The sequence below is a fragment of the Notamacropus eugenii genome, chromosome 4 (genome assembly GCF_028372415.1).
Source record: "Notamacropus eugenii isolate mMacEug1 chromosome 4, mMacEug1.pri_v2, whole genome shotgun sequence".
In the NCBI taxonomy this organism is placed as follows: Eukaryota; Metazoa; Chordata; class Mammalia; order Diprotodontia; family Macropodidae; genus Notamacropus; species Notamacropus eugenii.
This window is the reverse complement of record NC_092875.1, coordinates 468,355,344-468,377,021: the sequence shown is the minus strand read 5'-3', so window position 1 is coordinate 468,377,021 and position 21,678 is coordinate 468,355,344. Positions and strand designations below refer to the sequence as shown.

The 21,678-nt window shown below is 38.9% G+C and overlaps 1 protein-coding gene across 1 annotated transcript in view; it reads left to right on the top strand.

The window, feature by feature from the left end:
* The window catches only part of ANKRD31 (ankyrin repeat domain 31), a 190,901-nt gene that overhangs the window by 79,396 nt on the left and 89,827 nt on the right, over positions 1-21,678 (top strand). The window contains exons 13-16 of the mRNA XM_072606361.1: positions 4,371-5,925; positions 9,523-9,804; positions 18,513-18,704; positions 19,939-20,081. Of these exons, the coding sequence (XP_072462462.1) occupies positions 4,371-5,925; positions 9,523-9,804; positions 18,513-18,704; positions 19,939-20,081 (2,172 nt within the window). The remainder of the gene's footprint in view (positions 1-4,370; positions 5,926-9,522; positions 9,805-18,512; positions 18,705-19,938; positions 20,082-21,678) is intronic.

Here is a 21,678-nt window from a genome sequence, read left to right as displayed (position 1 = left end):
TTTGAGGATTAATTATGATGTAAATATTACCCCAGGTTCTTGAAAACTATGTCATTAGAGTGCAAATGCTCACAAATTCTGCTATGTAAAAAGGCTCCAAGAAGTCCTGATAACTGTCTGCTAGTTGGTCTTCTGTCCACTATACCACACTGCCTCTCATAAAACAGCAAAAAGTGGTGGGTGGAACAACAGATTCTCAGAAAGGTCGGCATGAGATCCAGTTAACCCAGCTCATCCCAATATCATCTAAAGATAAAATTGGATGGTGACACAAATATATTAAAAAGGGGGAGCTGACCTATTAGCATTTTCATAATTAAATGTTTTTTTCATCAGTGGCAGCAGCTCCGCCATATTAGGACTCTAATATCTCAGTCCCTGATGCACTGTATAAGAAAATGGAAATAGTGCTAAAGTCATGAAGACAGCGGGACCAGGCCAAGAATACACAGAGGAAATCTGTGCTTGGCAGCTTTAGAATTGTTCAGCCTTTGAGGCATGAAGTCTCCATGTATCTGAGAGGAGGGATGATATTACTATAAAAAAGGCTGTCAGGGGAACACACAAATAACAACCCATATACATACCTACCTTCTCATCTCTATAAATTATTTATGAGAAAGGTCTGTATGTTTCCATGATGTTTTTGATGAAATTATGAGAAGAGAATATGTAGGCTTTGTCAAATGATATTTTATAACAGTCTCAAAACTGATTACAAGATACAGAAAATATAAAATCTTACTGCATTTATTGTTATTGGTTATAAAATATCATTTATTTCAGAAGGGCAAAATGTATCTTTAATATTTTCTCATACAATATCTCCCATTTTATGCTAAAGGATACAAAATTCATTGATAGGTGAAGTAATAGATTACTTTGTTAAGTGATCTGATTATTACCATAATGCAAGGTATAAAGGAGGGAGGGGTATTCTGGACAGTGGTATTTGTCACAGGATTTCCAGTGCAAAGTTCAAATGGAAAAGAGTTTCCCTATAAATGATGAGGTTCTCCATACACTCCTGTCTAAAGATAGCACTGTGCTGGTGATAGCAGCTTTGTAATATATAGTTATTCCTAAGGAAGATCCAAAACTACTCTAAAGAATTTGACTTATCAGTCTACACTGGAAAAACCAAATGGATGAAAAATACCTCTTGACAGACCATGTTAGGTCATGGAATGGACAGCCTATTGAGTTACATTCGTTATATTCATTTTGGACGGACATAGCATGGTGTTGGCCAGATTTCAGTTGGAGTCAGAAGGGAATGGATAGCGAATGTGAAATTGTACAGCACGTTTGATCATCTCATGCTGTTACATGAAACAAAAACCCAATGTTTTAGCACCAGTATTTTTCTACTGATTTTATTTGGAATAATGGATGTTAATATGGTGAATTATGGAACATTACAATCTCTGAAAAATAAAAAATTCCAGGTGTCCTGAAGGGTAATAGAAAGAAGTAAGGAAATAGGCATTTATTAAGCATCTGTTATGGGCCAGGCACAATGTTAAGTGCTTCATAAATACTGTCTCCTTTGACTGTCACAATAACCCTGTGAAGTTGGTGCTATTATTATCCCCTTTCTACAACTGAGGAAACTAAGACAGACAGAGGTTATGACTTTGCCAGGTCAGATAGCTGGTAAATATCTGAGGCTGGATTAGAACTCTAGTTTTTCTAACTTCAAGGCCAAAGCTGTATCCACTTTGCCACCAACTACCTCTGTTGTAACAGGAGTTTCAGCGCTGGTGAGATCTTGGATCCATGGAAGTAAATTTCCACTGGAAATTGGTATATCTCTTCCATGAGAGAGAAGTTGATGTACTGGATAAAAAGGTGACTCAGGAAGACCTGAATTCAAATCTGGTGGAGTGACTCAGGGCAAATGACTTCTCCTTGGCTTTCCTTTAAATTCTTCTAATTAAAGAGAATGTGCTGACTTACATCCCTGTAGCAATGAAATCACAGGTCCCTATCCCTATATCTCTGCCATATGTCAACCTCTTTAAGGCTGAGGGAGAGGTAGTCTGGATTTAAACTCGTCTTCTCTAGGTCCAGTGTTCTATCCACTATACCGCATAGCTTCCTCTATGCTGTTCAATGGAAAGCTATATGAAGGGAGCAAGTAGGGGTCAACCAAGAAATGACGCTAAAGATACCATCCAGAGTAACAGCATCTCAGAATTAGGAGGAAGTTGAGGGGCCACCTAGTCTGACTGACACATGGCAAAGAATCATTTTTATAACATGCCTGATAAGTGATCATCTAGCCTTTACTTGAAGACTGACAATGAAAAGCAACCCACTACCTCTCAAGATAGTGCATTTCCTTATTGTACAGTAAGAAAGCCCTTCCTTAGATCAAGCACACATTTACTTTTATGTGACTTCATCTCTTTTGTCCTTTTCTTGAAGGTCACGCAGAATAGATCTGATCCTTCTTCCATATGACAGCCCTTCAGATATTGGAAGACTTCTATCATGTCTCATGCCCTCTAAGTGTTCTCTTCTCTAGGTTGAGAAGACATCCAAGAGATTTGAGATTGGAAAAAGGGTGGGCTGATCCTTAAACAAGAGTGAGGGGTCAGCCCATTGTTAAAAGACTTACAGGAGGGACTTCCTCATGTTAGGTGGACTTCTTGGGGAAGGGTGATGGGAGGAAATAGATGAGAGGTGCATGAGAGGAGAAAGTGGAGGTGTGTAATGATTTGAAGGGAGATTCATATCACTGAGTTCTTGTATTCACATGGTGTGATGATGATCTGAGCCACTTGAATATAAACAGAAAAATGTTTAAATGTAAACAGAATAGTCTGCGAGAGGACCAGAAGTTTGGTTTAGGGCACTGCATAAAATAGGATCATTGATTTAGAGCTGAAAAGACACTCTGGTCCAACTCCTTCATTTTATAGATGAGGAAATTAAGGCCCAGAAAAGTTAAGTAGCTTGTTCTAGGTCACTCTGGTAATAAAATTCTAAACCAGGATTCAAACTGGTCATGTGACAACAATTTCAGCACCCTCACCATGCTGCTCCCTACTGTTTTTTGAGAAATTCATGTCTTTGCAACTTACTCTAGGGGGTATTTTAGGCAGAGGTGTGCTGGTAAATGCTTAATGAACAGCTCTCTGAGAAAAAAAAACACATGCAAAAGACACTTATAAGTATAAACTGTGCTATTAAAATTTTATCCATCACTTTCTTAAATCTAGACAATTGACGAAACAGTAAATCAAGCCCTAATTTATAGCATTGGATGATATCCAAGGTATAAATGTGTGAGCTGAAAATTTAACAACTGGCTCTGTCATACAAACTGGCTCTAGCACATCCTGGAGAGATGATGGGGTGAATCTGTGTTAGAGTGTGTTTGCTTTCATCCAAGATCTATAAACACTTAAGGTCGTCAAGGAAATGGAGAAAAAAGACCATCATACAGATGTTTCATTTGTTCACCCATTTCTAAGACTAATTATACACCTGAGCATACCTCATCACACTGCATGGAAGCTGTTTTACATGACCACAATTAAAAAATTATCTTATTTAAAAGAAAAAAAAACATTTTAGCTTAGTTTTGCCTTGGTTGTTACTTTATGGAAATCCCTATCCTATGCACGTCATTTTTATTTTTGTCTTGTTCATTTCTATATTCAAAGGTGATATCACATACACACACACACACATACACACACACACACACACACAAAACTTTCTGAGATTATTGTTAACTTTTCTGGCATCTGAAGAAGCTCTACAGATACATAGACAGTTGCTCCTAGAATATTTTCCAATTTTATTTCCTCTTAGGGTCCCCCTCCTTTTTTGGTCTTTTACCCTTTCTTATGTCTGCATTTGTCCTTTCCTTTTTCTGTTATTATCTCTAAGTGATGACAGCTACAGAATAGGTGACTTATCTATTGGAGTTGAAATGTCTAACCTAGGAGTGTGACAAAAGTCTTGCAACGCCCCCTGCTTTGAAATGCATAAATCTAACTACAGGTTGTGGTTTCCTTTTCCCATCTGTTTAGTTTTATAAGTCTACTAAGGCTTAAGTAGAAGGATTTTATTATGTTCAGTAATACCAATAGTACTAAAATACTTGGGGAAAGGGAGTAAAAAATACATCAGAGAACAAAGTAATGAACCATACACGGAGCCCATTATGTTTTGTTTTTATTTCTCCTAGTTGTACCTTTTCTGAAAGATCAGGTTTGGTTTGGCTCAGCAAGCGTTGTGGTCAAATCAAGTTATAACAATTTAATGAAGTAGTAAAGACATGCCAACAACCCAGGATGAATTGAATACACAATGGTAGCTGAAAATGAAGTTAACCATATATTTTGTTTCTGTAGAAACCAGAACCCAGTCCTGGAAGCACTCAGTATTTCAATAAAGAGAGCTCCGGAGGAATAGACGATAGGAAGACAGAGGTTTCTAAAAGAAACAAAGGGAATTTATTGAAGGATGAAGGAGCTGTGAGTGTAAATCACAAGAAAATATCAAAGAGTAAAACGTTAATTACAACTGGGAATAAGCAGACAACTGTTGATCAAATGAATGCCAAAGAACCCCCAAAGATAAATATGCAGGATGTCCGTGAACCCAAGAACTCCGTGCCTGTGAGAGAGAGAAGAAGTAGGACAATTCCCAGAAGAACTGAGACGACTGTTAGAAAGAGCAACACCAGGGCCCCAGTGGCAGCCTCTTCAAAAACAGCTACATCTGTTGCACATCGACAGCAGGACCCTGAAGCTTTCTGTGACCTTTCAGAAAAGTCTGGTACTCTGGCCCACTCAGTAACTCCAGTGCTGAAGAGTCATCTGTGCCATGACAGCGATGTGTTTTCAGTCTCCAAAGGAAGAGGAGCTTGTGAAAATGACACAACTTCACTCACCCTCATGAGCCGGGAAGAACCGGAGCAGAGCACAAGGTCAGCAGACGGTCAGAAGGAAGCCAGTGTCTTAGAATTAGAACCTGCTGAGCCAGCACAAGCCATCCTTCTCTCTGGACCTCCCTCTTGTGAAGAAGCCAACTTGCCATTGGCCACTGAAGGAAATGATCACACTGTTCATCATGAGAAACCTGTTCCTTGTGAGGCCGGTGCCTGTAATAACCCAAATCAGAAAAGGGAGAGTGTGACAACCTGGGAAAATTCCTTTCCAGATAGAAATGTTGACAGTGACAGTAATAATAATGATGATGGTGATGGTGGATGCCTCTCTGAGGGAACTATATTACCCAAGAAGAAGATTTGTCTTGTAAATGATGAAAACCAGAGTAACTGCAAAGCAAATTCAGAGCATGAGGAAGAGTCAAGCTCCCAACACTGCTTATCTTCTGAAACTCAGTCTTTACTCCAGGAAAATGTTTTTCAAGCAGGTAACCTCCTGACAATTTCACATCAGGACACTGTCAACTTATCTGATTCGGATTGTACCATTATTTCCGAAAGGTATGTTGTAAATGATGGACAGAATGTTAAAAGAATCACTTCTGATGTCAACCCTGAGCAGATTCCCCTGACTACTTCAGGGACACCATCAATGCCTGACTTATCAGGGCAGATTAGTGGAGTGGAAATATCCACTAGTCTTCATAAGAACCACACCATTGTGCCAAGTTTCGTTCGTCAGACAGATGAGGAGAGAATGACAAATGAGAGGGGAAAGGAGAGTTCAGAAAGAACCTGCTCTGAGAAGACTCAAGAGGGCCATCAGAAGAGCACTGAGTGTGCAGGGCAATCTCATGAAAAGGAAGCAACTAGAATGGAAATAAAGCAAGCAGAACTTGCAGAGAGGGATGTGATTCCAAATAAAAATATACAGTCTCCTAAAAGTATGAATGAGGATCTAAGAGATACCTCCCAGCTCAGGCAAGGGACAGAGAAGATAACTCCTTCCCAATCAGGTAAAATTTACATTGTTATTATTTTTACAATATTACATGTTTTCTTAACCTACAAATCTTCCAATGGATCCCATGCTGTATGTACCCACCCCAACAAGTGTGCCAGACAGTTGTGCTTTCCAGGTCCCTCTCATGGCTAATAGCTACTGTGTATATAACACTTTAGGTTTGTGAAACTCTTCACAAATGTTATTTCATTTTATTTTAACCCCAGGAGGTAAGTGCTATTGTTACCCCATTTTATAGATGAGGAAATGAAACAGACAGAAGTTAGGGGACCTGCCCAGGGTCAATCCCTCAGCTCTTCCTAACTCCAGATTTGGCTCTTTATCCATTACACCACCTAAGCTGCCTAAGGTGGCAGCATTTTCCGTGATGCTGTAACTATCAGAAGACAGTTGTTGCATTGATATTCTCAGAAATCAGCAGTTTCCAGTAGGTCAAACCAGGAATTCTAAACACATTTCCACAGTAGAATATTGTTATCTCATTTTATGCAGTCACAGAATTACAAAATCTCACATTTAGAAGAAACTCCAGAGACCACTGTGTCCATCCTATACTTTAAAAAATACTCCATTCTAAACTATGCCCCCAAAGTGGTCATCTAACCTTTGCTTAAGTGTGGAGAAACCCATTATCTTCCAAAGCAGCCTGTTCCACTTTTGGATAGCTGTAATTATTAATGTGTTCCCTCCTATCAAGCCTGCATTAATCTTTATTGTTTCCTCTGGAGTCAGAGAGAACAAGTTGAATCTTCTTTCAGCCTGACAATCATTTCACTGTTTGAAGATAACTGTCTTTTCCACCTTTGCCATTCCCAAAGTCTTTATGCTAAACATCCCCAGTTCCTTTTACCAATCCTTGTGTGGCTTGAATTTGAGATCCTTGATCATCTCAGTAGCTTTTTTAGAGTCTAGATCAGTGACAATGAATTCCTGCAGGCCAGATATCAATTTAGAAAACCATGAAATATCTTGTATTGTATTTTTATTTTGCTAAAATTTCCCAATTACATTTTAATCTGATTGGGCTTCCCTTACAAGTTTTGCCTGGATTCTTGCTGCCTTCGGGCCCAAAGTTTGATGCCTCTGCTCCAGATTGTTAGTCTCTTTAGTGCGTTGCCCAGAACTGACCATGATACTCTAGATATAGTCTGACCAGGGAAGAGTACAGGAGTACCATCATTCCCTGCCGGACTTGGTGACCCTCCTAGTACATCCTGAGATTACATTAGCTTTTTTTGGCTGCCGTATCATACTATTCACTCATGTTGAGCTCAGAGTCTGCTGATTCTCATGGTTTGTTTTTGTTTTTGTTTTTTTTTTCAGAACTGCTGTCTTGTACTCCTGCAACTTGTCCAACCATTCCTCAGTCTCCTTTGCTGGACCTTTGTCCAGGCAAAATCCATTATCTGTAGATGTCCTTTGTGGCCCTGTATTGGGGCCTCTTCTCTTTTCCCTCTCTCTGAGTGATGTCAGCAGCCTGCATAAATTCAGTTATCTTCTCTAAGGAGTGATTCCTGTATCTGTGTATCTAGTCCTAACCTCCCTCCTGAGCTCCAACTGCCTTTTGGGCATCTAAAACCAGATGAACCATAGGCATTTTGAACTCAGTGTGTGCAAAATATAATTCTTTATCTTTCCCTCCAAACCCCTCCCTTCTCCTGAACTTTCCTTTCGTTGTCAGGGTACCGCTATCCTCCCAGTTGCCCTGGCTTTATGCCTCAGTGTCACCTTTAACTTCTCACTCACATTCACTTATATCTAACATGCTGGCAAATCTTTGTATATTATTTGTATCATATGTATATTACCCCTTTTCTCCACTCACAGAACCACCACCCTTATACAAACCCTCATCACTTCTTGCCTGAATTATTGCAATATTTTTCTAATTGGTCTTGCTGCCCTAAGTTTCCCTACTACAAAATCACCCTCCACTCATATACCAAAGTGATTTTCCTAAAGTTCATGTCTGACCACGTTACTACCTTACTCAATAAACTGTGGCTCCCATTTACCTTCAGATCAAATACAAAATCCTCCATTTGCCGTTTAAAGTGCTTTATAACTTGGACCTTTCTACCTTTCTAATTTCCTTACACTTTCCTTCTTTCTACGTACTTTACAATCTAGCTAAAACAGCCTGTTTACTGTTCCTTGAATAAGCCACTCTGTCCCCTATGCCTAAGAATGCTGTTTTTCCTCATTTCCGACTCCTTGCTTCCTATAAGATTCAGCTCAAATCTCATCTGCGAGAGGCCTTTCCTGGTCCCTGGTCTCTTCACTCTAAGATTACTTTTATCTCTGTGTGTGTATAAGTGTGTGTATGTATACACATATATGTGTAGATATTTAATATATGCACATACTCACATGTATACACACACACACACATCTATGACTCTCTTCAAGGCATTGAAAAAAAAAAGTTATGCAACATAGGAGCCAAGTGCAGATCTTTAAGGCACTCCACTGAAGACCTCCTTCCAGGTCACAATTAAACCATTACAGAATACTCTTTGGGTTCTACCACTCAAAATACCTAAATTCATCTAATGGTACCATCATCTAACCTTCCATCAATTTATCTTATTCAATAGAAATACATGAGACTTTATTATGTGCTTTCCCAAAATCAAAGTAAACCACATATAGCATTTACCTGATCTGCTAGTTTTTTATTCTGTGAAAAAGAAAAAGAAAATGAGGTTACCTTGGTGTGCCCTATTCTTAATGATATGTTACGAGCTCTTTATGATCATCACTTCCTTTTCTAGATGCTCACTAACCATCCTTTTAATAACATGTTCTCGAATTTCTCCAGGACAATCGAATTTAAGCTCACTGGCCTATGGCTGTCAGATTCTGTAATTATTTTTGAAAACTGAGAAAATGTTTCCCTTTTTCTAGTCTTGGGGTACTTCTCATTTTTCCACAGTTCTTTCACTAATGTCAGATAATTTCCCCTGGACTAGGTGACTTTAACTCATCAAGGTCAGCTAGGTATTCTCTTACTGTCTTACTCTGCATCTTTACTGTTAATTTCTCATTATCCATTTTTTTTTGTTTTGTCTCTTTAGTCTCCTTGACAGAGATCATGGAAGCAAAATAAAGGCTGAGCAGCTTTTCCTTCTTTCTGGGCAGTTATCACTCTCCAGTCTACCCACAGGAAATAGTTCTCCCCAAGTATTTCTCCAAGTATTTTTCTCCCTGTAGGAAATCACTCTCTTTGTTTCTTCAGAATTTCATTCTTCAGGGTTCCATATGCCTTCTGGGTGGACTTCACCCGTGGAATTTTAGTGCAGGCAATACTACCTATCTTTTCTTTGAATCCTTTAAAATTTTCTCTTCCAAAATTCATTTATGGCTTTTCTCTCTTGTATCACAAATTTTGCTACGTAGTGGTCACTTTCCCTGGACTGTTATTCTATATCATAATTGTTTCTAGTGAATGTAACTTTAACAGTATAAAAGTTCCTTCAAAGAAATATGTGTATTGAGACCCTTACAAAATGTGGATTTTTGTCACCTATTAACTTGACCAATATTTCTCAAATTAATAAAAACCACACACGGCATTAACACCCCACAGTTTTTTTTTGCTTTTCAGACAAGGACATGACTGATAATGTAAACAGAGAGCAAAACACTGAAAGAAGCCACAAGGAGGCAAGAGAAAAAAAAAATCCAGACACTCATGTGCCTAGAAATTTACAACAACATGAAAAAAGAGTTCAGATTAAAAGAAAAAGGCAAGATCTTCAAGAAGCTACCTGTAGTCAAGATGTGAGTTCCTCTCTAAGTACAAAGAAGGATTTACAGAATCTGTCACAGCAAGAGGATTCTCCTGATCCTAAAGCTTCTGAGATTCCAGGTTTGTTTTAACTTGCTGTCTTTTCTTCCAAACTCCCTTATTTCTGAAGAGGGTACCACCATTCTTCTGGTCTCCCCTTTGGGTAACCCCTGAGTATCTGCAGTTTATCATTCCCCTTCCACTCATATCCAGTCAGTTGTCAAATCTGGTTTTTGCCTTCACACTACCTTGATCTGTCCCTCCCTCTCCACTCATGGTCCCCACGCTAGTTCATGCTCTTACCACTTCTTGCCTGTACTATCATAAGTCTCCTAATTGATATTCCTGCATCTAATCTGCCCCCTCCTATAATCCATCTTCTTTACAGCTGCTGAAGTGATTTTCCTAAGATGCAAATGTAACTATGTCACTTCTCAGCTCAGTAAACTCCAGTGGGTCCCCGTTTCTTCAAGGATCAAATATATAACCTTGTGTTTCATCTTTATAGACCTTCACAAGTTGGCTCTGATCTACCTCTCCAGCCTTACTAAACACTGCTGCCCTTGTTGCACTCTGAGGTCTAGTCAGACTGGTTTTCTTTCTACTCCTCACACTCAATACTCCATCTCCTATCTTGGTACCTCTGCACGGACTGTTTTGCATGCCTAAAATGCATTCCCTCTTCACCTTCATTTCTGAGAAACCCTTATTTCCTTCCAACCCAAGTATCACCTACCTGAAGCTTTTCTGGATCTGGTGCCTTTGAAACTCCACCCAGCCAGCTACCTTGTATTTATTTTGTGCCAAGTTTGTGTATTCTTATTATATGTGTATATGTTATATCTCCTGATAGAATGTCAGTTCCTTGAGGGCAGGGATGGTTTCATTTTTGTCTTTATATTCCTAGAACCTAGCACAATGCTTGGCACACAGCAGGTGCTTCATAAATGCTTGTTGACTGATTGATTCTGAGATAATCATAGTGATAACAGCATTGACTAGGGTTTTAAGGTTTGCAAAGCACTTTACAAATATTACCTCATTTTCTCTTCCCAACAACCCTGGGAGACAACTGCTATTTTTATCCCCATTTTATGGATGAGGCAGGGAAAATTTAAGTGACTTGTCCAGGATCACCCAGTTTATTAGTATCTGAAGCCAGATTTGAACTCAGGTCTTCCTGAATCCACGTTCAGGTCTCTATTCATTGCAACACCTAACCGTGCTATGATAAAAGTAGTACTGTAACAATAGTACTCTGATCAATCATTGTTCTGGCTACATAGGGTCTATAGATGTGCACTGAATGTGTCTTTATGAGTCAGTCTGGCTTTTTTTAACAGTCTTAATGGTCAAGTAATATATCAATACTTTAGTAGACCTATGATCTCATTAGTGTGGATACTACTTCCAATTTTACCTATTGAAGTAACACAATGATGTCAGTGCCATCCTATTTGGTACCATTTTAGCCCATGTTTTTAGAATAGATCAGGGTGAGAACAGAACCCTGTGGCCTCAAGGCCACATGTGACTTTCTAGGTCCTTGGGTGTGGCCTTTTGACTGAGTCCAAGTTTTACAGAACAAATCTTTTTTAATATTAAGGGGATTTGCTCTGCGAATTTTGAATTCAGTCAAAGGGCCACACTTAAGGGCCTAGAGGGCGACACGTGGCTTTGAGGCCACAAGTTCCCCATCCCTAGACTAGACCTATGATTTCATTGATACAAGGAATCCACAGTAAGGAAACGCATGCTCCCAGTGCAGATCAGCATCTGTTTTGCCATTTGTAGTCCAGGAGAGTTACCTGGGGGGTGCTTGGTCACACAGCCAGCATGTGGCAAAAGACTTCAGTCCAACTCTTCTTGACTCCAAGGCCTTCTCTCTATCCATTGGGCCATGCTGCCTCTTATTTTTTGTCCATATTCTACTGTACGTCCTCCATGGAATATCTAACCAATGCACCAGAGACCTTCCTTCAGTTAGGTTTTTTTTTAATTGATGTTACTTTGTCCCTCCAGTAATAGATGAGCCAACTGAACTCAGATCTCACATTTAGAGTCTAAAGTCTGCTTGGGTGTGTGAGTAGGTATGATGGCCAAATGGGACATTTAGCATAGCAGCAGTTAACTTTTGTCCGTAAGCACCTCTATCCCCTTTATCACTACTACTTTAATATAATCACTGAAGAAGTAAAAGAGGTTCACACAGGGCTGAGGGCCGTTTTGTATTTTCTTGGTATTGTGGGTTAGTGTGGTCGATGAATCATCTCCTAGTGGCCGGGATCTGATGATGAGCCTTGCCATCCTTAGTTAGAGGGGTTTTCCAGCAGCAGGCTCTATTTGTCTCTGGAATCACACTCAAAACCTTTCCATTTCTCTGACTAATGTAGACCTGTGACATTCTTGCTTAAGTCCTTAAGTGATTCATTGAGGTCCTTTAATTATGGTACTCAGCTCCAACATTCTGAAAGTGGAAATAACAAAACCTTCTGGAGCTTGTGCTCTATTATCATCTCCTTCTCTATTTCTGGTTCTGCCCCATGATGAAGACCTGTGGGAGGGTTAATCATAATCATACCTTATAGTTATAGCCATTAAATACTGACCTCTGTCAACAGCCGCTAAAAATAATGTTTTGTGATTTACTAATAGTAAGTCACTATGAACAAAACAAAACATTCTATGTGGTATATTATCAGTTGTATATAGATTATAAAAATTAAAGTAAGACAATTTGTTTTTCCCCATCTTCTCCCTCATACACATTCAGGTATTCTACTTTTAAACGTGTAAAAAAAATATGACAGAAATAAAAGATTACAGGATTTTTGTGTCTCTGACCACACCCTTTTAAGCTGAGGGCAGAGTTCAGACCACTGCTTTTGCAGAGGAAACACTGCTAAAGTACTTGTACCAGGGAAGCTGTGTCAGTCAAAACATCAAAACACTCACTGGAACTCCACTTGCTATTTTACATTGAAACTGAAAAGTTTGCTATCTACCCTCAGAAAGAGAACTGATGAACTCTGAGTTAAAACTGAAGTATAATTTTCTCACTTGTAAAATTTTTTCTGACTTTTTGCAGTATAACTAATATGGAAATGTTTTACATGATTTCACATATATAATTGATGGGGGAGGGATGGGAGGGAGAGAGAGAATTTGGAACTCAGTTTTTTAAAAGCATATTAAAAATAAGTAACACATATTTTTTATAAAGAGGAAAAAATTGCATAGTTTGTGTTTTTTGACTGATGTAAAGAGTAGACGCTACATAACCCTGGGCAAGTTATTTAAATTCTCTGGGCCTTAGTTTCTTCATTTATAAAATGAATAGATTGAATTAGGTGACTTTCTAAGGTTACTTCCATCATGACATGTTCCTATGGTTCTCTTCAGAATGTAAGATTCATGGGGCAGTAGGTTGCTCCAGCCTTGGAGCCATCTGAGAACCTACTTTGTGAACTCTTGGCAACTTCTTTCTTTTCTCTTTTAATTTTTATTTAGTATTTTATTTTTCCCAATTACGTTTCAAGACAATTTTTAGCATTCGTTTTTACAAGATTTTGAGTTCCAAATTTTTCTCCCTCTCTGTCTTCCCTCCCCTCTTCCTAAAATGGTAGGCAATTTGATATGTTATATATGTATAATTATGTGAAACATTTCCATGTCAGTCGCAGTTGTGAAAGAAGAAACAGATGAAAGGAAAAAGAACCACAAAAAAATAAAAGTAAGTTTAAAAAGGAGCCTATCAGTTCTTTATCTGGATGTGCATAGCTTCTCCATTGTGGGTCCTTGCCTTGGATCATTGTGTTGCTTAGAAGAGCTGAGTCTTTCATCACACAGTGCTGCTGATACTGTATACAACGTTTTGCTGCTTCTGCTTATTTCACTTTGCATCAGTTTGGACAAGTCTTTCCAGGTTTTTCTGAAATCTGCTTGCTCATCATTTCATATAACACATTAGTATTCCATTACATTCGTATACCACAGCTTGGTCAGCCATTCCCTCGTTGATGTGCATTCCCTTAATTTCCAATTCTTTGCCATCTCAAAAAGAACTACTATAAATATTTTTGTGCATGGAAGTCCTTTTTCCTTTTTTAATGATCTAGATACTGATCTAGTCGTGGTATTGCTGGATCAAAGTTTGGTGCACAGTTTGGATGCCCTTCGGGCATCCATAGTTCCAAATTGCTCTCCAGAATGGTTGGCTCACTCATTTCGGAACTCTACCGACAAGGCATTAGTGTCCCAGTTTTCTTTCATCCTCTCCCAACATTTATCATTTTGTTTTTGTCATATTAACCAATCTGATAGTTGCAAGGTTGTACCTCAGAGTTGTTTTATTTTGCTTTTCTCTAACCAGAAATGATTTAGAGCACTTCTTCATATGCCTATAGATAGCTTCGATTTCTTTATCTGAAAACTTCCTGTTCATATCCTTTGACCATTTATCATTTGAGGAATAGCTTGTATTCTTATAAATTTGACTCAGTTCTCTATATATTTGAGAAGTGAGGCCTTTATCAAAGAAACTTGCTGTAAAGTTTGTTTCTGAGCTTTCTAATTTCTTTCTCATCTTGGCTGCATTGCTTTTGTTTGTACAAAAGCTTTTTGATACATCAAAATTCCCTGTGTATTTTGTAGTGCTCTCTCTTGTTTGTTCATGAAGTCTTCCCTTCTCCATAGATCTGACAGGTAGACTATTTCTTGTTCCTCTAACCTTCTTATGATGTCACCCTTTCTGTTTAAATCACGTACCTGTTTTAGCCTTATCTTGGTATACAGTGTGACATGTTGGTGTATACCTAATTTGTACCCTATTATTTCCTAGTTTTCCCAGTAGTTTTTGTCAGATAATGAGTTCTTATCCCAAGGGTCAGGGCCTTTGGGTTTATCAAACACTAGGTTATTATGGTCCTTTACTACTGTGTCTTATATATCTAACTATTCCCCTGATTCCCCCACTCTATTTCATAGCCAGCACCAGAGAGTTTTGGTGGTTACTGCTTCATAATACATATTACCAGCTCATCTTCCTTTATATTTTTTTCATTTATTCCCTTGATATTCTTGACCTTTTGTACTTCTGGATGAATTTTGTTATTTTTTCTAGCTCTCCAAAATACATTTTTGGTAGTTTGTTTGGCATGGCCCTAAAGAAGTAAGTTAGTTTAGGCCGGATTGTCATTTTTATCATGTGGGCTCAGCCTACCCATGATTACGTGATATTTTTCCAGTTGTTTAGATCTGACTTTATTTGTGTGGAAAGTGTTTTATAACTTCGTGTAGTTCCTGGGTTTGTCTTGGCAGATAGACGTCCAAGTTTTATGTTGTTTGTAGTTATTTTCAATGAAATTTTTCTCTCTTGCTGCTGGGCTCTGTTGGACATAAGAAGAAATGCAGGTGCTTTTTGTGGGTCTATCCTATCTTCCACAACTTTGCTAAAGTTGTTCATTATTTCAAGTATGTCCTAGTTGATTCTCTAGGGTTCCCTAAGTATACGTGCATCATATTATCTGCAGAAGTGCTGGTTTTGTTTCCTTGTTGCTTGTTCTAATTCCTTTGACTCTTTTTCTTCTCTTATTGCTCTAGTGTTTCTAGTACAATATTGAGTAACGGCAGTGTAAGGGGTGTAAGTGCTTCAACCCTGGTCTTTGGGAAGGCGTCTAGCTTATCCCCATTTCAGACATACTTCCTGATGCTTTTAGGGAGATACTGCTTATCATTTTAAGGAACACGCCTTTTATTCCTGTGTTCTCCAGTGTATGTGATGGGAATGGGTGCTGTATTTGGTCAAAGGCTTTTTCTGCAGCTCTTGAGATGATTATCTGATTTCTGTTGGTTTTGTTATTGAGATGGCCAATTATGTTTTTAGTTTTCCTAATATTGAACCAACTCTGCATTCCTGATATAAATCTTATAGTATATGTTGTATATTTTAGTAAATAATCCTTGTGATATATCACAGTATTCACCTAGCTACCATTTTGTTCAAATTTTTCACTTCTATATTCATTAGGGAAATTGATCTAGAATTTCCTTTCTCTGCTTTAGCTCTTCCTTTCTTCAAAGTTAATTGGCTGATAAAAATTATGAAATGTCTGAGGTGTTGGACCTATAATTCTTAGTTCCCATTTTTAAAAAGTCTCGTTTGTACCTACCCTACGATCTCCTTATGAAGTCCGTAACCATTCCACTACAATCTTTGGGCAGTCGGGTGCCTGTATTTTCAAAAGCTGCTTCGCTGTATTGTATAAAGATGGGGAGAGATGAGGAATCCTGTGGGACTTACTTGTAACAAAGTGGTGAGTCTACAAAAGTTCAGTTTTCCTGAAACACGTCCCCTGTGGATCTGTTTGTATTCCTTTGTGTTGTGTGTACCCCAGGTAGGTTTCAAACGTCTGGTAATGCTACCAACTGACCTGGGACCTTGGCGCAGAGGTCAAGGGTTTGGTGGTAGTGAATTTGTCACATGACTCTTGGAAATGTCCACATCCTTGACAATATTTTTGAAGCTATTTTCCATTCTCTTTAGTGTGTTTATGTAAGAAATTGTGAGACTCTGTTGGTCAGGAATCCCTGGGACCTGATACTTAGATCACGCTGCACAGAGACCAGCTATTTGGGGCAGGGATAGTGGAACACTGTGTTTCCTTGTCTCTACTATGTAGTGCTCTTGGGCTGTCACCTTCATATCCCTGACTGAAACTTTAGACTCCATCCCTATCTCTGCCTTATTTTGCCAAGGTCCAAGTCTCTAAGTAATTCCCTAATATCTCCTTTCCACCCTCTCCCCCACCCCTACTTTACAGTACCCGGTTCATGATATTCTCTCCCATTAGAATGTCAGCTCCTTAATGGCTTGCTTGTGTTTGTGTCCCCAGTGCATAGCGCTCAGTCAGAGACCTGCTAAAGACCTTACCTTAAAAAAGCGTCTGGGGCCATCTCCAGTCATTCTGATCTCGATTTTGCCACTGGACCCAGATAGCTCTGGAGGAGAGAGTGAGGCTGGTGGCTTTGCACAGCCTCCCTCACTTACAAATGACGTTTGCATGTCATGACATCACATCCCTGAGGTCACAGTCCTGTTTGATAATGAGTCAAACAACACCATAGCCTAGCCTAGGCCCTGGCATGTAATGAGTGCTCAGTGTCCATTCATCTCCATCCAGCTAATTAGCTGTCCTGCTGTAGAGTTTCCTTTCATTCCCCGATAAGCCTCCTTTACAGTTTTGGGGAAGTCTAAGATGTATAGCTGGGGCTCTCCGCTCTATTAAGGGCTACACATTTAAAATAAAGTTTTACACATTCCTTCAGATATGGCTTGGCTACATACAGTGTTTGTGTCACTAAGCCATGTAATGTTCTACACAAGTATAATCCCATTCAGGAGTTGAGCTAGTTTTAAAGCTTTGCCACTACAAGTTAATCCTCTGACTCTGTTTCTAAGGACCTGTGAGGCCATGTATGCAAATGATATTTTACTAAAGGCAAAAAAAAAAAAAAAAAAAGGTCAGAAAAAATGAATTATGGTAAAGCCTCATTCATCTGAATTGCAAAGAATTATGAAAAAAGACATTTCAGATGGTATACTTTATTTTTTTATAAAAGAAAAATAGAGCATATAATAGGCTAGAGAATTGTAGTTAATTACACTAGAAATATGAGGTAGAAATTACCTGGTACTATACATAATAAGACTTTTAAATCCATTAAATCATAATGTAACTTTAGGAAAGCAAATTTTTTTAGAATACTACTGTCAAAAATATTTTGGTCCATTTTAGGTCTCAGTTCTATGGAATTATTGAGAACAGTGACGAATGTTCCACTAGAATTTTAAATGGTTTTTAGTCAGGAAGATCTTGAATTAACTTAATGAAAAGGAATGTTCTGAGATGAGTATAGTGAAACAGATGACGCGTTATTATTTTTTCCCTCAAAGTTAGAACTCAGAAAAATTCATTTGTGAGTACATTTGCATTAAATCCCCTAGTGCCCTTGGGGATCAGCATGACTTGATGTAGAGAGCCCTGGCCTCAGAGCCAGAAGACTTACAATGGGTTATGCCCTGACTCAAAGATCTCCTTGCTAAACAACACTATTAACAGTAGGCCATGGATGAATCGCATGATCAGTCTGAGCCTAAGTCCTATAAAATGGACTTAAGATAGAAAGGCAGATAGATAAATTCATTTATTAAGTACTTGCTATATTCCTGGCACTGTGCTAAGCCTTGGAATATAAATAAAATCAAGATAATTCTTGCCCTTAAGGAGCTCACATTCTAATAGGGAAAGGAAAAGGGTACTTGAAGGAGTTGGTGTGATGTGGAGGTATGTAGAGGGCCTTGGCAAAATAAGGTGAAAACTTACGTATCAGAAGCAGGAAACCCAGGGGTAGAAATAAAGTTTTCACTGAGGTGGAGATGGTCATAAAGAAGTATAATAATGCTCATCCCTCTGAGAAGCAGTGTGGCATAGTGGATAGAAAGCTGGTTTTTGATCCAGGGAGATCTGGGTGTAAGTTCCACCTCAGACATATATCCTGGCTCTAAGACCCAGGTCATGTTACTTAACTTCTAAGTACTCTAGACAGAGACTATAAGTGGCAGAGAAAGTTCTAGCCTGTTATTGGTATACAGAGTTTACTTATCTGGGAGTTCTCTATAATATCAGTGAGATCATAGGTTCAGTCCCTGTACCTACCGCATAGGGTTCTTTATGTGGAAAGTGCTTAGTACATATAAATATGAATTACTATTATTATTATATCCTTAGAACCTTCAGCATTTGGCAAAGAGGATACCCAGGTCTTGCCTGACAGACCTAGTTGCAGAACAGTAACTGAAGTCCATAAGAGGAGTGCAAAAGGTAAAAGCCGTCTGCATCTGGCTGCCAGAAGAGGAAATTTGTCGCTAGTCAAAGCACTGTTAGAGTCTGGTGCCCGTCTAAACCAAAAGGATAATGCAGGTTTGTATCTTTCATCCTTCTGGTCTGCTTTATAATTGAAATCCCTTAAAAATGCATGTCATTTAAAATTTTGACTTTTGTAACTTTTGACTTTGTACGATTAATAATCTATGCTCCCCTTCAATCTGTGAGGCAGTGTTGGGGGGAAGGTGTGGAGTTGGGGGTGAAGGGGAATGCAGGGTTGAGGAGTGACAAGCAGCTAGCTGTGTTCTGGATCTTACCTGGGGATGAGAATATGGATCAGTTGGGGTGGGGTTGGAGAGGTGCAGGATGACCAGATCGGTGCTTGTAGGTAGATGGACCCTAAATCTGAGAGTTTGGTGGCCCATACCTTTAGCCCTTAATGTTGGCCTGATGGACTGTCTTCATCCCTCCAGAAACTCACAGCTTCTTGCTGATCAGGAAGAAGTATTCCCTTCCTCTCTAAGTCAAAGCTCTTGTACAGTCAGAATTCCTTCCTGTTCCCTTTGGCAGAGTGGGAAAAGCCCTATCTGGGATCCAGTCCTGCTTCTGCCTCACCAGTCACTTTACCTTTCTGGATTGCAAAGTAAGGATGGCCTCTGAGGTCCTTTCCTGTCTCAGGTCTGTGATCCTGTGATCTGTCTTATTTACATCTTCCTTGGTGTTCACTCCTCTCTAGCATGCATTCACGCATCACCATTTCTTTGGAATCACAGCTGGTCGATGCATTGATAAAATCCTTAATTCTTTCAAAGTTGTTTTTTCTTTACAATTTTGTTATCGTATAATTTGTTCTCCTTGTTCTACTCATATCATTCTGCATTAAATCATTCAAAATTTGCCAGGTTGTCTGAAACCATCCCTTTCTTCACTTCTTACATTGAAATAATAAACCATTCCATTCACTTGCTATGACTTGTTCAGCCATCTTCCACTGATGGGCACACCCTCTTGGTTTGCAGTTCTCAGACACAATAAACAAAATGGCGATAAGTATTTTTATATGAATCAATCTTTTCCCTGTTTCTTTGATGTCTTTGGGGTATAGGCCTGTTACTAGTATTAGTGGAGGTATATATGTTTTATTAAAGCAAACATCATCGGCCATTTTCATGCTTCACATATACAGAAAACTTGCAGACTCACCCCGTTAATAAAAAAAAGATTTATAATATGATAAAAGAAGGATGTGATGTGAGTGTGAGATCTTAAGCAGAGGTTCCTGCAGGGTGTAGGATTTGATGCTAAACCTTATTTCCTTTGCTTTTGTTAGGATGGACCGCACTTCATGAGGCAGCTGATAAGGGATTTAGTGAAGTGATGGTGGAGCTATTGAAAGCTGGCGCTAATGTTAATAGTGAAAGTCTGGGTGGGCTTTTGCCCATACATAATGCTGTTTCAGGCAACCATTTAAAGGTATGGTGCTCACCACATTGGCATTTTGGTGGGTTTTTTTTCCCTCTAGGAAAGTGGGAGGGGGAGTTGAAGTTATTTTTAACTGAGACCTAAGATGCCTTCTTGAAATACTGAACATGGAAATCTACTTGAAATGATAAGTGAATATTAGAATTTGTGAGAGGACTTAAAGGTTACTGCATCTTAGTAACAATGACTTTTCCTGTTTGCTCTTCATAGCACATGGTACCTTCTCTGTCAGAGCAAGTCCTGGAAGCCCAGAGTATAACATAGACATTAAAAGATACAGATGGCTACGTTTCTGATAGATTTATATTTAACTTCTTAAAAAGTGTTATTTGTTGTGCAGGTAAAAATCAGATGAATTAAATCCATGGTGCTGTTTATCAGAATTCCTTAGTGGGTTTAAGGTTTTAATGAAATGGAGACCAACAGGAGTTGCTGGTTTCTTTTGTTTTTGTTGTTCTGGCTTTTTCTTCTTTGTTTTCATTCATCACAGCTGTGGTAACAATGCAGGAGAGAATTCCTGAAAGGATCCAAGATGTTTCAATGAAAACAGATTCCAAATACAGATTCTAGAAATCTGTTAACTAGAAATTAACATTTTTTGTTTGGGAAGCTGGGGTGGAGACTTAGAAAAATAGATAATTCAAAAGCTTATAGAAAAAAAATCTTGGCTTAATGAAGCTGGTTGCATGACCAACCAGTAGCCAGGATGTAAACAGAGAGGGAACTATTTTGACTCTTAACCGACAGTATCTTCAATTCTTATATTAAAAAATTCCTGGGCACCTCTGTTTAAAGCATCAGGGTAACACAAAGCCCTTCACACCATTTTTAGACTATGTATAGTCAGAGCATTATAGCACCAGGAGCAGTGATGCGAAATGTGCAATCTGCAGAGTGATGGGGATCAGAGCCCATCGGTGAAGATTAAGGATGATGTCGGGGATGGCCTGATATATCAGGCTGCTCCCTCTATCCCAGTAAAGTGCTTTTTTTTTTGAGATCTGTAAATTAAGAAAGCACTGGTGAGATCATGAGGTTATTTGGTCAAAGGAATTAGAGATGGCGAAGAAGGAAGAATCATTAAAGGTGATGAAATAACAGTAATTAAGAAAATGTTATTGCTGTGAAAATGGCAGCCAAGATAAAAAGAAACTCATTATACTGATCCCTTTTCTTCCTTGCCCCCAAATGTGTATGGAAGAAGCCAAGGGCTGAACGTCATTGCAGGGCATGATTAATATAAAAAGCCCTGAGTCAGGAGGAAAAAGATACGGGTTTTGAATGTTATTTAACTTCCCCTTTCTCACTTTCTTCACATTTTAAAAAAGGGGGTTGTACCTGTCCTAAATTATCCTCCTGATTCCTTCTGCTTATAAAAGTCTATGATTTTGTGCAGACGGTAATGTGGGTATACTTTCTTGGGTCCTCCTCTCTGTCTTCTTATCCTATGTACAGCATCATTCCTACTTGATGAAAAAAGCCAGCATACTCTCCCTCTGGGAGATACTTATGTAAAGAATATGCAGTGATAACCTGTGGAGTCCTGGTCTACACACAGACCTGTCGTCAGTGCACCCAGTATCTATGG